The 12,203-nt window shown below is 34.8% G+C and overlaps 2 protein-coding genes across 2 annotated transcripts; both read left to right on the top strand.

Moving 5' to 3' along the window:
• Positions 1–323: 323 nt before the first annotated feature.
• Positions 324–4,531, top strand: LOC108201215 (replication factor C subunit 3). Its single transcript, XM_017369509.2, has 11 exons — positions 324–1,328; positions 1,404–1,514; positions 2,136–2,168; positions 2,451–2,622; positions 2,711–2,889; positions 2,974–3,110; positions 3,225–3,326; positions 3,442–3,511; positions 3,600–3,677; positions 3,750–3,861; positions 4,212–4,531. The coding sequence occupies exons 1-11, from the start codon at positions 531–533 to the stop codon at positions 4,331–4,333; spliced, it is 1,914 nt and encodes a 637-aa protein (XP_017224998.1). The 5' UTR covers positions 324–530; the 3' UTR covers positions 4,334–4,531.
• Positions 4,532–5,160: 629 nt separating this feature from the next.
• On the top strand, positions 5,161–6,525 carry LOC108201214 (uncharacterized). Its single transcript, XM_064085116.1, has 2 exons — positions 5,161–5,777; positions 5,841–6,525. Exons 1-2 carry the CDS (start codon positions 5,161–5,163, stop codon positions 6,523–6,525), a joined length of 1,302 nt encoding a protein of 433 aa, XP_063941186.1.
• Positions 6,526–12,203: the final 5,678 nt, after the last annotated feature.

The raw sequence follows: 12,203 nt of genomic DNA, 5'->3' as shown, positions 1-12,203 counted from the left end.
TAAACTTACTAATCATGTGCTATAACTATCGTTAAACTGAATTTATTATATAAAATTTGTTGAATCTCAAAGAGAGTGTGCCTTAGTGGTATAAAATATAAACAATATTAATTGGACATATTTTAAATTAATAGGTTATTAATATCTTGAATTATTATTGATAATGAATGATTCGAAATCTTCTTGCATATTGCTTAGAGAGTTAGAGAAATATAATCAATTTCGGGAAGTTGGGTATAATGCAATCTGGTATATTCTTTTTCACATATACCTGATGCTTTCAAACAAAACAAAAAAGCTTAAACTACTAGGAAGCATGATCCTGCAGTGCAGTCTCAATGTATTATTTTATTCCACCTTCCAATGATCTCAATGTCTCTGTAATCATAGTAATCATCTTACCAACTTGGCTTCTCCGTCAACAATGATCTTCTGTACATGCATTTCCCAAAAGTTAAAATTAACAATGTTCATCACACTTGCATTGCTCCTATTTAGCACAATCTCCCTGTTTTCCCACAAAAACTCCGATGCCGCCAAGCCCACCTATTCCACGTTCCGTATCAGCCCCTGATGTTTTCGTATCAAATCACTCGTCTCATCGATCCGCTAGCTCAGCTCAAGGAACTTCCTGGTTGAAGAAAACCAGCAGCCTGTTAACGTATACGAAGAAAGAGTCAGAATTAACAGAACAAAGCCTCGTGGCCTTGAACAAAAGAAATGAAGCTTTAGAGGATAAGAAAGCTTCTCATAGCAGTCCTTATTATAAAGGCCTTACTGATTTTACTTTAGACATCAACAAAGAGAAACTGCCTTCTGCAACGAGTCTGGCAATAGACAACCATGAGGCCATTTCATTTACATCTAGTACACGGTCAAGTTTTATTGTTACCATGCAACAGTTGGGTACATTTTGCTTGTTTTTTCGCAGTAAGGATGAGAAAGAGAGTTCATCCTCTGCTTCGACATTGTCATCGAAGCAACAGAAGGACATTGATTCAGACAAAGGTAAAAAGGAAGATAAAAGTAGTTTAGTGGAAAGCAAGAGTACTTATATATTAAGTAAAGAGATGCCCATGAGGGAGAGAGTTTCGGTGATAACCTATGAACCACCAGCATTGCAAATATCACCACCGCGATATAAGCCCATGACAGGGAAATCAGTTCTTCCAGAAACAAGATCAGCTACAAAGGCTTCGTTAAACGAGGAGGAGCTTAGTGGGAGTGTGGAGAGGACCTATGTGTTCACTTGGGCAGACAAGTACCGGCCACATAATCTAACAGAATTTATCTGCAATAGAGAAAAAGCTATGGAACTGAAGGCCATGGTAAATGACTTGTGCATAACTGTTCTCTTCACTCTTAACTAACTATGCTGTAATGGACAATTTATGATATTGCAGGCTAATTCACAAGATATCAGCCACTTCATATTTGAAGGGCTTCCAGGGGTAGGAAAGCGTACAATGATCCTGGCTTTGCTGCGTGAAACCTTTGGTGCTGATAAAATCAAGGTAAAGAACATACAAACAACATTGCAGAGTAGTCAGTTGGCTAACTATCCCAGAAATTTTAGAGCTTTGATAAATAATCCGTAGATAGATCATATATGTTTAACGCTTGCCTCACTTGTAAGTCCATTACAAATAAGAGTAAATCACCATAAAAAGCCCTGTAGTAATTGGCAATACAGAGTCACCAAGGAGCAAACAGACACAGGGGCTTGGGAAACAATACTAAATATGGATCAAAAATTCGATTAACATTGCAAAACTAAGCTGGGAAAAAAATTCTAATCAGAAACTGGATTAGGAATGCTTGGAAACACAACGTATCATTAGTAAAGGTTATATGACCTCCTGATTTGGCACCAAGTAGAAATCAAACCTTATAGTTTAGCAAACTTGACAAATGAGAAATAACAGCAACTATCAGCATAATAAACGATAAGCCCCTATCAACCTCACCTGATTCGAAGGCAACAAGTCAAAGTAATTAGAGTTTCTATCAGCAACAAAGGCAGCACGGTTCTCAAAATCTTTGCAAACATATTAGTAGGATTCAAATTGTCATTCTTGTCACTATTCATAATATGATTGAGAACTGAAACATGATTTTTCTATATATCATCTCAGGCAAGAGACGAGTGCATGGAGTTTTACTTGAAGGTAAACTGGTACATAACTTAGTGCATGTTCTATATCATGCGTTCTCTGGTTTAAATCGATATATATAGTTACCTTAATATAGTTCAGGTTGAGGACTAGTGATTGTTGGTTGTTGCAGAATTTTGTTAACTGGTTTTTAACAATCTCTACAGTCATTTTGTGTGGCTAACATTTATCAATGAACAAAACTATAGGGCCAAAACAGATCTCAAATAAACAATATCGAGCTAATAATTGTTTTTATGTAGCAAATTGACAGATTCATATGCTACTTTGTTACAGGGAGAAGCATTAAGCAGTATCGAAGTAAATGTAAAGCGATCATCTCATCATGTGGAACTTAATATCTCTGACCTAAAAGGGTATGAGAAGCATGTCATAGTTAAACTTATCAACGAGAAATGTAACAAGTCATCAGATAGTGTGTTAGAATCCAATCTTGATAACTGTCAAGGTAACGTTAATCTCTGTTCTACTATGCAAGCACCGCAATACCAAATGATGATGTGACTCTATGTTCTTATGTACTCCTATATTTGTAGTTATTGTTCTCCATGAAGCGGATAAACTATCTTCAGATGCACTACTATATCTAAGATGGGTATTAGAAAAGTACAAGGGATATAACAAGGTCTTTTTTTGTTGCAATGAAGTATCCAAATTACAGCCAATTAAAACCCTTTGTAGGGTAATTAAGCTCCTTCCACCTTCTAATGAAGAGGTAACAAATTTCACTCTGAACTCTCAGTAGGTTTAGCGGCAATCAAGATGTTATGAGCTCTTATGAATGTCTTTGTTTCTTCAGATTATGGAAGTTCTGGATTTTATTGCAAAAGAAGAAGGAATTGAATTGGCCAGCAAGGTGGCTGAAACAATCACAGACAACTCCAAGAATAATTTACGACAAGCTATACGTTCATTTGAGGCAACTTGGAGATATAAGTAAGACTGAAGATACCTACCATCTGCCCCTAATTATGTGTACAAGGCACTTGACACTATTTCTTTAACTTGTCGTTTGTCACTTTTGCCACACTATCTTGTGGTTTGCAACAGCGCGACTTCTCAACTGACGGAGGACCAGGAAATTATGACGGGATGGGAAGACACTATTGCAAAAGTTGCTAGGGACATAGTAAAAGAGCAAAGCCCAAGACAGTAAGTGACTGCTAACTACGGCAAAATTTAAAACCTCGTCTTAAACTTCTGTAATGCAATTAACCACATCTATCGGAACATGATAATTACCAATAAATTTTACCAATGTTTGTAGGCTCTTTATTATCCGTGGAGAACTCCAAAAGCTTATAGAGTACAATGTCTCCCCTGTTTTCATTTTTAAGGTAAGAGCTTCAGAATCATGGATTTATAAGCATAGCTAGCTACTAGGATTTCAACACAGGCGTACTGATCATTAACAGTTATGTACAGACTTTAGTTGGAGAACTAAAGAGGCACTTGGATGAATCGTCACAAACTCATGTCGACATTTTGTTCATGGAAGCCAGGGTATGATCACCGATACCTGTAACATATGTAGTCCAGTTTCTTAAAGGTACTAATCCTTTTTCTTCTGGACAGAAACGCGAAGGCATTGATTGTGCTGCTTTCATCCACAGTCCAACTGAAGAAATGTGTAAAAGAAAGAATGATCCATCCAGAAAAAACGTTCATAATTTTATGAAGATTGAAGGTAAACTTACAGCAACATAGCTTTATTTTCCATGTAAGAATTGAAATTGGGTTAATAGGCAAAAAGATCACTGAACTCATGGTCAATTTGTAGTTAGGTCACTGAACTCAAAAAACTTCAAACGGGTCACAGAATAAAGCTTTTTGAGTTCAGTGATCCAACTGCAAGTTGACCATGAGTTCAATGATTATTTTGCCTATTAACCCGAATTGAAACCTACATGTCAGCCGTCACTAGCCATATTGTAAATTATCCATACTGTATGTTAAGCTCAAAAGTGTTCGACTTGCATTCACAAACTTTGCTTGTCTGAGATGGTAATAACAGAAGTGTTTGGAGTTTCTTTTCAGAGTTCATAGCAAAGTTTATGAGCTGGTACAAGGTTCTATTGACAAATACTAAACTGCAAGACGTAAAGATGAAGGGAATACTTGATGATCTTGATCCCACTAAAGGCGTGGCAATAAAGTGAAGTGAAATTACGATGATATCTTGAACTTAACAAGTGGCACAATATTCATTCTTCTCCGCAAAGAAGTATGTGCACTGGCGTAGTTAGCAAACGATGCATTTGTTTATTTATATATTATAAATTCAGCTATTGCTGAATGATACTGGAACAAATTGTGACTTATATAGTGGATTACTATTGATACAAGTCAATATTTTCCATTAATGTGTCCCAGGCTTTATCCTAGTAAATCTGAGATTGACTTCATACTCACAAGGTCATTGGGCTTACTCCCTGACCTAGTTATCAAGAGTATCAAGGTGAGAATTGAAGGCATGATCATACATTGGCTCCTCTAATTCTCTGGTACAAGATGAACTTACTTCAAATAGACCTAGAAACAAAACTCTAGCACTGCTTTCAAATTCACAAAGAATAGCTCTAATATAATATAAAGATGATCAGTGAACTGGGAATTTTAAATGTCATCCGCAAACATAAAGAGATAGATTTGTATCAGGCCATGCAATCTTTAAAGTACCTCCCTATTACTTTGCTTTACATAATTTTACAAGAGCTAAGAGTTAAAAAGGGAATAAACCCTTAGAGATATATCCAGAGGCGTAGCTATAGCCATGATATAGGGGTCACTTGAACCCATAAAAATTTTAATTTTATGTATATAATTATTATTATAATAAATTTTGAACCCTTATTAAAAATTGGGTTGACCCCTCTGTATAAACAAAAAATAAAGCAGTAAAGACTAAAGTAACAAAACCCACTCCCCTCTACTTTTCACCTACCATTTTACAATATTCACCCACCCACTAAAGCACAAAACAAGAATGGATAAGTTTGTAACAAGAAGCAGAGCTCCCGTTGAAGAACAAGAAGTTGAATTGGGCAACCTTCCTGCAGATCCAGGGTTGCGAATTCCAATTTCAGATTATCATCCCAATCTCAAAGGTAAGGTAAGAAGAGCTTATTTACAGAAAGGAGCATGTCAACCATCTCATAATTTTAAGAAACGTAAAATTGGGAATTTGTTACGACGTTTCAACCTCAATTGGTTCAATGAATATAAATTGTGGTTGGGGTATAGTGTAGAAAAAGAAGCTGCGTTTTGCCTGTATTGTTATCTTTTTAAGTCTGATAATAAACAAGGTGGGGATGCTTTTGTTAAAGAGGGTTTTGATGCTTGGAACAAAAAAGAGAGATTAGATTTGCACGTAGGAGGTCCTAACAGTGGACATAATCAAGCCCAGAGAAAATGTGAAGATTTGATGAAACAAAATCAGTATATAGATGTGACATTAAATAGGCATTCAGAGCAGATTAAAAATGAATATCGAATTCGTTTGGGTGCTTCAGTTGATTGTCTCCGTTTTCTTTTAAGACAAGGTATTGCTTTACGTGGTCATGATGAATCTAATGGATCAATAAATCAAGGAAATTTTCTTGAAATATTAAAATTTCTAGCTGCACATAATAAGGAAATTAATGGAGTTGTTGGGAAAAATGCTCCTGGCAATCTTAAGATATCGTCTCCAGACATTCAACATGACATTGTCAATGCTTCTGCGGTAGAAACTCTTAATTATATTATTCATGATTTAGGAGATGATTTGTTTGCTATTTTGATTGATGAATCATGTGATATATCAGTGAAAGAACAAATGATTGTTATCTTGAGGTATGTTGATAAAAGAGGTCATGTAATTGAGAGATTTATTGGTATTGCACATGTTCCCAATACAAATGATGCGTCACTTAAAGTATGCATTGATTCATTGTTTGCCAAGCATGGATTGAGTATATCCAAGATAAGGGGACAAGGCTACGATGGAGCGAGTAACATGAGGGGGGAGTTTAATGGCTTAAAAAGTTTAATTATGAGAGAAAATGAATCAGCTCATTACATCCATTGTTTTGCTCACCAACTCCAACTCACATTAGTTGCTATTGCTAAAAATAATGTTCATGTTGGGAGCCTCTTTAACATGATTGCAAATTTAGTGAATGTTGTTGGAGCTTCTTGTAAGCGTCGAGATATACTTCGAGATCGTCAAGCTATTCATATATATGAAGCATTAGCAATTGGAGAACTTGCAAGTGGACATGGATTAAATCAGGAAACAACTCTGAAAAGAGCCGTAGATATATCATATATCTACCAAACTGAAAATAAAAAGAGAAATCACAGAAATTGACAGGAAAAGAAGCGAATTGCATTTCATTTGGGAACCTTTATTACCTTGGCTAGTTGAATTCTTGCTTCTTGCTTGAACCTGCCAACTTTGATTTTTTAACACCTTTTGGCTTCGAACATGGAATAACTTCGCTTCGAACATGGAATAACTTATAGCTTCATTCTTAACTTTTTGGAACCTAAAACAAGTTGTAGGATTCATTCTTGAGTTGTTTAAACTTGGAACAACTTTTTGCTTCATTCTTCACTTTATTGAACATTAAACAACGTGTAGGACTCATTCTTGAGTCGTTTAAACTTGGAACAACTTGTAGATTTATTCTTAAATCTTTTGCACCTAAAACAACTTGTAGGGTTCATTTTTGAGTTGTTTGAAGTTGGAACACCTTGTAGTTTCATTCTTAACTCTGTTGAACATTAAACAACTTATAGGATTAATTCCTAAATTGTTTGAACTTGAAACAACTTGTATCTTCATTCTTAACTCTTTTGAACCTAAAACAACTTTTAGGATTCATTTTTGAGTTGTTTGAAGTTGGAACAACTTGTAGCTTCATTATCAACTCCATTGAACATTAAATAACTCGTAGGATTCATTCTTGACTTGTTTCAACTTGTCTTTCTATTTAAAGAAAATTAAATATGTTTTAGTGATTTACTAACTACGAATACCTATGAAGACTATTGCAATTGTTATCAAAACTGTTATCAACAATTAATATAATTCCTTAAGCACCCACGTTCTACTATTATTCCATGTAATATCTTCAAAAATATTATATAAATCACTTTCAATCGCTTAACTTTATTTATCACTTCATCTCTCGAAGATTGGTTACGCTAAGTTCGTATTATCATTTGTTATTTTACACATTACTATGGCAAAGATTGTAGAAGGGGGTTGAATACAATCTTTTAAAACTTAAAAGATTTTATGACAAACACACAAGATATAACAATCAAGAAAACTAACACTTGCATGGTCCCCTCTTTTCTTTATATGTTACTAGGATCTACTTACAATAACACATAATTTCCACCACAAAAACTGACATCTTTATATAACAAAAAGTAACCAATTCATATGGGTATCATCAATACAACTACTAAATGTCTACTTTCGCAATGCATCCGACATAAAATTTAAAACATCTAAAATTAATGATGATACTATCATTAGCAACTTTCAAATAAACAGGTGAGACGAGCATATTCATGGTACCAGCCTACTTAGAACGTAATGAAGTTGCCAAGTAGGTGCAGCTCTATAGAGTTGAATTTTCCTGTTGTTTGTATTACAAAAATAGACATTAATACAATTTGTTCTAACCAAGACATCAAGATATACGAATATTGTATGAAAAACTCAATTTAAAATTCACTATCAAGTATGTAACTACAAACAAATTAAAATGTGAAACATAGTATTATGAAAATTTAGAGTAAAGACAAAAAAATTTAAGGTTGAAATATCTTCAGATGTTCCATTTTCGGTGAAACAAGGCTCTGGATATAAACATCAACTTCCAGACACCCACCGATGTTATTGATTTGGAGCACCTTAGTCTTATTTTCCTTTGGGGTGTACAATATAACTCTAGGATAATATCACCATTTGTTGAGATGACAAACGAGGATGAGTACTGAAATGACGATGCACTATCCATGCACGGGAATAGTGAACAATTTTGTCCACACAGCTAGTGAAGAAGGCATGCAGTACCCATAACACGGCGTAGTTGTTCCGGTAGTTACATAAAATGGAAAACAAATGGTTCAACACACTCAACGTCAAATCATAATCGTCTTCCACAATCGGGGTGGCACAAGTTCAGTTTACATCTTCTTTTATACATCAAATGACATAAGGACTCAAAGAGAGTTATTATCGAAAAATATTCCAAGATTGAAGGCAAGTTCCCTACTAGCAAGCCAACATAATGATCCGTTCACAAACTTTCCGGAACTATCCCAAAAGGGAAATCTAAAGTCCTCCTCCAACATTGAGTCTTTGAGCTCCATACCTCAGTATGAGTTACATAATCATCACGTTCATTATGAGATGTGGAGAAACATACCACAAGAAACTTATCAGTGGAATCAAGATATGCAAACCCGTAAACCCCATAACTTCCGGAACCCAAATGCTTACCCCAATTCGGCAATATTTCAGACATTGACTCGTCATCAAAAGACAAACAAACAGCACATCTATAAGAACTAACAAGCATATACCTCCATCATAGGCATTTGTTATAGAGAAAAAAATATCTGCGGATCCAGATGGAGCAAGAGGTGTCAGTCGACCCTCCTTAATTTTTCGTCCTTAATTTTATATATAGTCTCCTTAAAAATTTAAACAATTAGCATTGCACTAATTCTTTAAGTGAAAGAAAAATATATAATAACTAGTCTTGCATTAGTTTTCTAAGTAAATTAGAGTATTATTTCTAAAGGAAAAACATCAAATTACTAGTATTGCAGATAATGTTATGCAACTGTAAAAAATTACATAGTCTAAATATTAAAATTTTATTTTATGTATTATCATTTTGGTATTGAACATTCTAATCGATGTGTACATGACTTGTTTATTTGGTGCAACGGTAAAGAATTACATAATATGGATATTCAATTATTTTTTGTTTTCTGTGTTATCATTTTGCTATTGAACATTCAAATCGTGTCTACTGTCTATACGTACCGAATCTCCAACTTGTTATCGCTATTACAGTAGGTTATATTATGTTTTACAATCTCCCTCTATTTGTTTGTTTAGGTTTGACAAGAAAATCCTTAAAAAGGATAATACAACTTACACTTAAAAAGCACAATAATTAAACTGGAAATAATACTAAGTACAGTCTCGATTATATCTTACACATTCTAAAATTTAAAAGTAAATACAAGTAGCCATTGTTCCTCTAGACTGAACTAATTTTTCTTTGATTTCTTGGATCTTGCATTGATCATAGCTTCATCTGCTCTTTTCTTAGCATCGTTCTCTTCAAGAATCTGCATGTGTATGTCCTCAACTTCAACAATCCCCGCAGTGATACTAGTTCCAAAGCATTTGCACGAGAAGGATCCTCAAATCTTTTCTTCAATTTCTCCAGAGTAGGAAGGTGCCTCATTTCTTTCAATTTTTTGAAAGTCGGTTTCAGTTCCATACCTTCGATTGTCATGATAATCCGAGATGGATGACCACGAACTCTCGTAGTATTGTGTATTGCTTCCACGGTCTTTTTATAAAAAGAATTAATATTTTTTAAATATAAATCGAATTATTATATATGTGTTTTTGGTAAAAATCAAAAGTTATATTATGCAAGTACAGAAATACTCCTAAACTAACACCTCGTCTTTAACATTAACATAAATTTTTAACGGAAGAGTTACAAATTAATTTATTTATTTTTGAAATTTGGAGGGCGGACTACAACGATTTAAAGTATAGGTCCTTAACTGTCTTTTGGCCAAACTTATGGATACAAACTACATTATACTCTAGAGATGAATGATAGGAACACCTACTACCCCAGATTCGGTCCTTAAAAAGCCCAGGCTTTTTTTAAATAATCTGGACCAAGCTTTCTTAGTTACCGGGACAGGCCAGGCCAGATAAATTATGAAAAATGAGGGACTACAACAAGCCTGATGAAGTAGCCCAATCTAACCGGACTTTGACCCGGGCTTTTCTTTTGTAAAATAATTAGATACATATCTATATTCTCTAAAACAAATTATACTTCACAAATTCACAAATTCACCGACTCGGCTACTCATCACAAATTCACAATACACTCTGCTTCGCTCCTTCCTCAACTCGTCCGCTCAGCTCAATCTCATTCCGCTCACTGAAGCTCCGGCCCGGCGTTCTTTCCTTCTATATTCTCTTTCTTTCTTTTTTTTTTATTCGCTGATTGTTTCATTTATGGAGTTGAGAAGCCGATTGCATCTAAGATGACTGTTTTATCTGGGTTTTGTTTTGATTGTACAATTGCTATTTTCTTCAGGTATATCTATCTGGGTCTGGGGTTTGTGTGTAATCAAAAGCTATTGGTGTGTGTGTGTGTTTGTGTTTATTGTGTGTGTATTGTAGCTGCATAAATAATTGTATTTATTGGTGTAAGAACAAATTTATGAAATGTTTAAGTAAGTGGTTTTGGAGGCTGTGATCCTGTCTTTTAAGAACAAATTTATTGTTGTATTAACTGCTCCCCTTGGATTTAGTGGTACTAGTTCGTGGTAGGTCTTAGGTGGTTGTTTGAATTTGTTATTGTTTTCATGTTAAATATATATTCAATTCTGCCTTTACAAATAGCCGTTTTATAACCGTTAGAAGGGTAGAATGTGGAAATAATAGTAATTACTTTTTTGGCAGAGTACATGGACGGAATCATGGAAGCACATGGATGGAAAATTGGGAAGCGTGCACATATTCACATGGAGGGCCTGGAGCATCACATTATTTTATATTGTTGTAATAAATTATAACTATTTTTTTATACTAGTATTGTACAGTTGTGCTTAGGAGTATAAAGTTTTAAGTTTAAACTGTTGTAGAGTGTAGACGGTATAATCTATGCATAACTCTATACATGGATGAGAACTCCTTTATTAATTTCACTTATTTAATATATTTTAATTTTATTCACCTGGCTTTTGTCCAGTCTAAACGGGCTGGGCTTTTACCTATTGCCAGGCTTTTATTTGGGCTGTAACCGGGCCAGAGGCCTTGTAACGACTTGCAAGCCAGTCTGGCACCAGTCCGGGTTTTTCTTATCCGGTCTATATTAGATTTTTTATCAGACCTATCCAGACAGGATTTTTAAGCCCGGTGTTTTTATTTAGCTCTAATATTTTCTAGATAAAAGTTGGGCTTTAAATTGACGAAGACCAAACCTGCAAATGCCTCGCATTATAAGAGAAGACGACTTACATCAGTAGAAGTCGATCACCTACCCCATTCTCCATCCCGTTAAGCACATCTGATGTATGACTGTACTTCATGTTAAACTACACATCATGACAAAATGTTTTGACATGATCCTCACAGAACACCCCTGCTTATACCATATCTAATATTAAAAGAAAGAACTCCCAAGATTTCTTAACTTCATAATTATTCAAAACTGTAATCACCTTCCACATTCAGGGAATTCAAGCTACATGTTGAATCTGTCAAAAGGTGATCAATCTAATTGCAGTAGTATGATAGGTGTAAACTGAATTTCATTTAACAGATTCTTATATCATTAACCAGAATGTAGAAGTGAAAAGCAATATCATTCGCGAGGAGGGGGTGTTCTGAAATTTAAATTTACGACCATTTTTCTTGATAATTTTACAAGGTAAACCACAATGATCTATTTTCTTGTTATACACTTTGGCATAGTTTATGCATCTTTTTGCTGTCGAATTCTGAATGCAAGTTTTTGACAAATATGGCTTATAGCCTTACAAGTGAGTCTCTGTTCTACTAAATTCTCGAGGTGAGCCAGGGTCGAACACAAATTCTAGGATGACAGAGGATAAACTCTTAACCACTTGAGCTATCTAACCGTGCTCGTTCTGAATGCAAGTTTGGTACTGCAGAATTTTTCAATTTTATATTGTACCGTCTGTACATGTCTAGTGTACCATATTGCCAATACTAAACTAAATTTAAGGCTCGAA

The sequence above is a fragment of the Daucus carota genome, chromosome 9 (assembly GCF_001625215.2).
Source record: "Daucus carota subsp. sativus chromosome 9, DH1 v3.0, whole genome shotgun sequence".
Lineage (NCBI taxonomy): Eukaryota > Viridiplantae > Streptophyta > Magnoliopsida > Apiales > Apiaceae > Daucus > Daucus carota.
The sequence above is the reverse complement of the archived record's forward strand: the minus strand, read 5'-3'. Positions and strand labels throughout refer to the sequence as shown.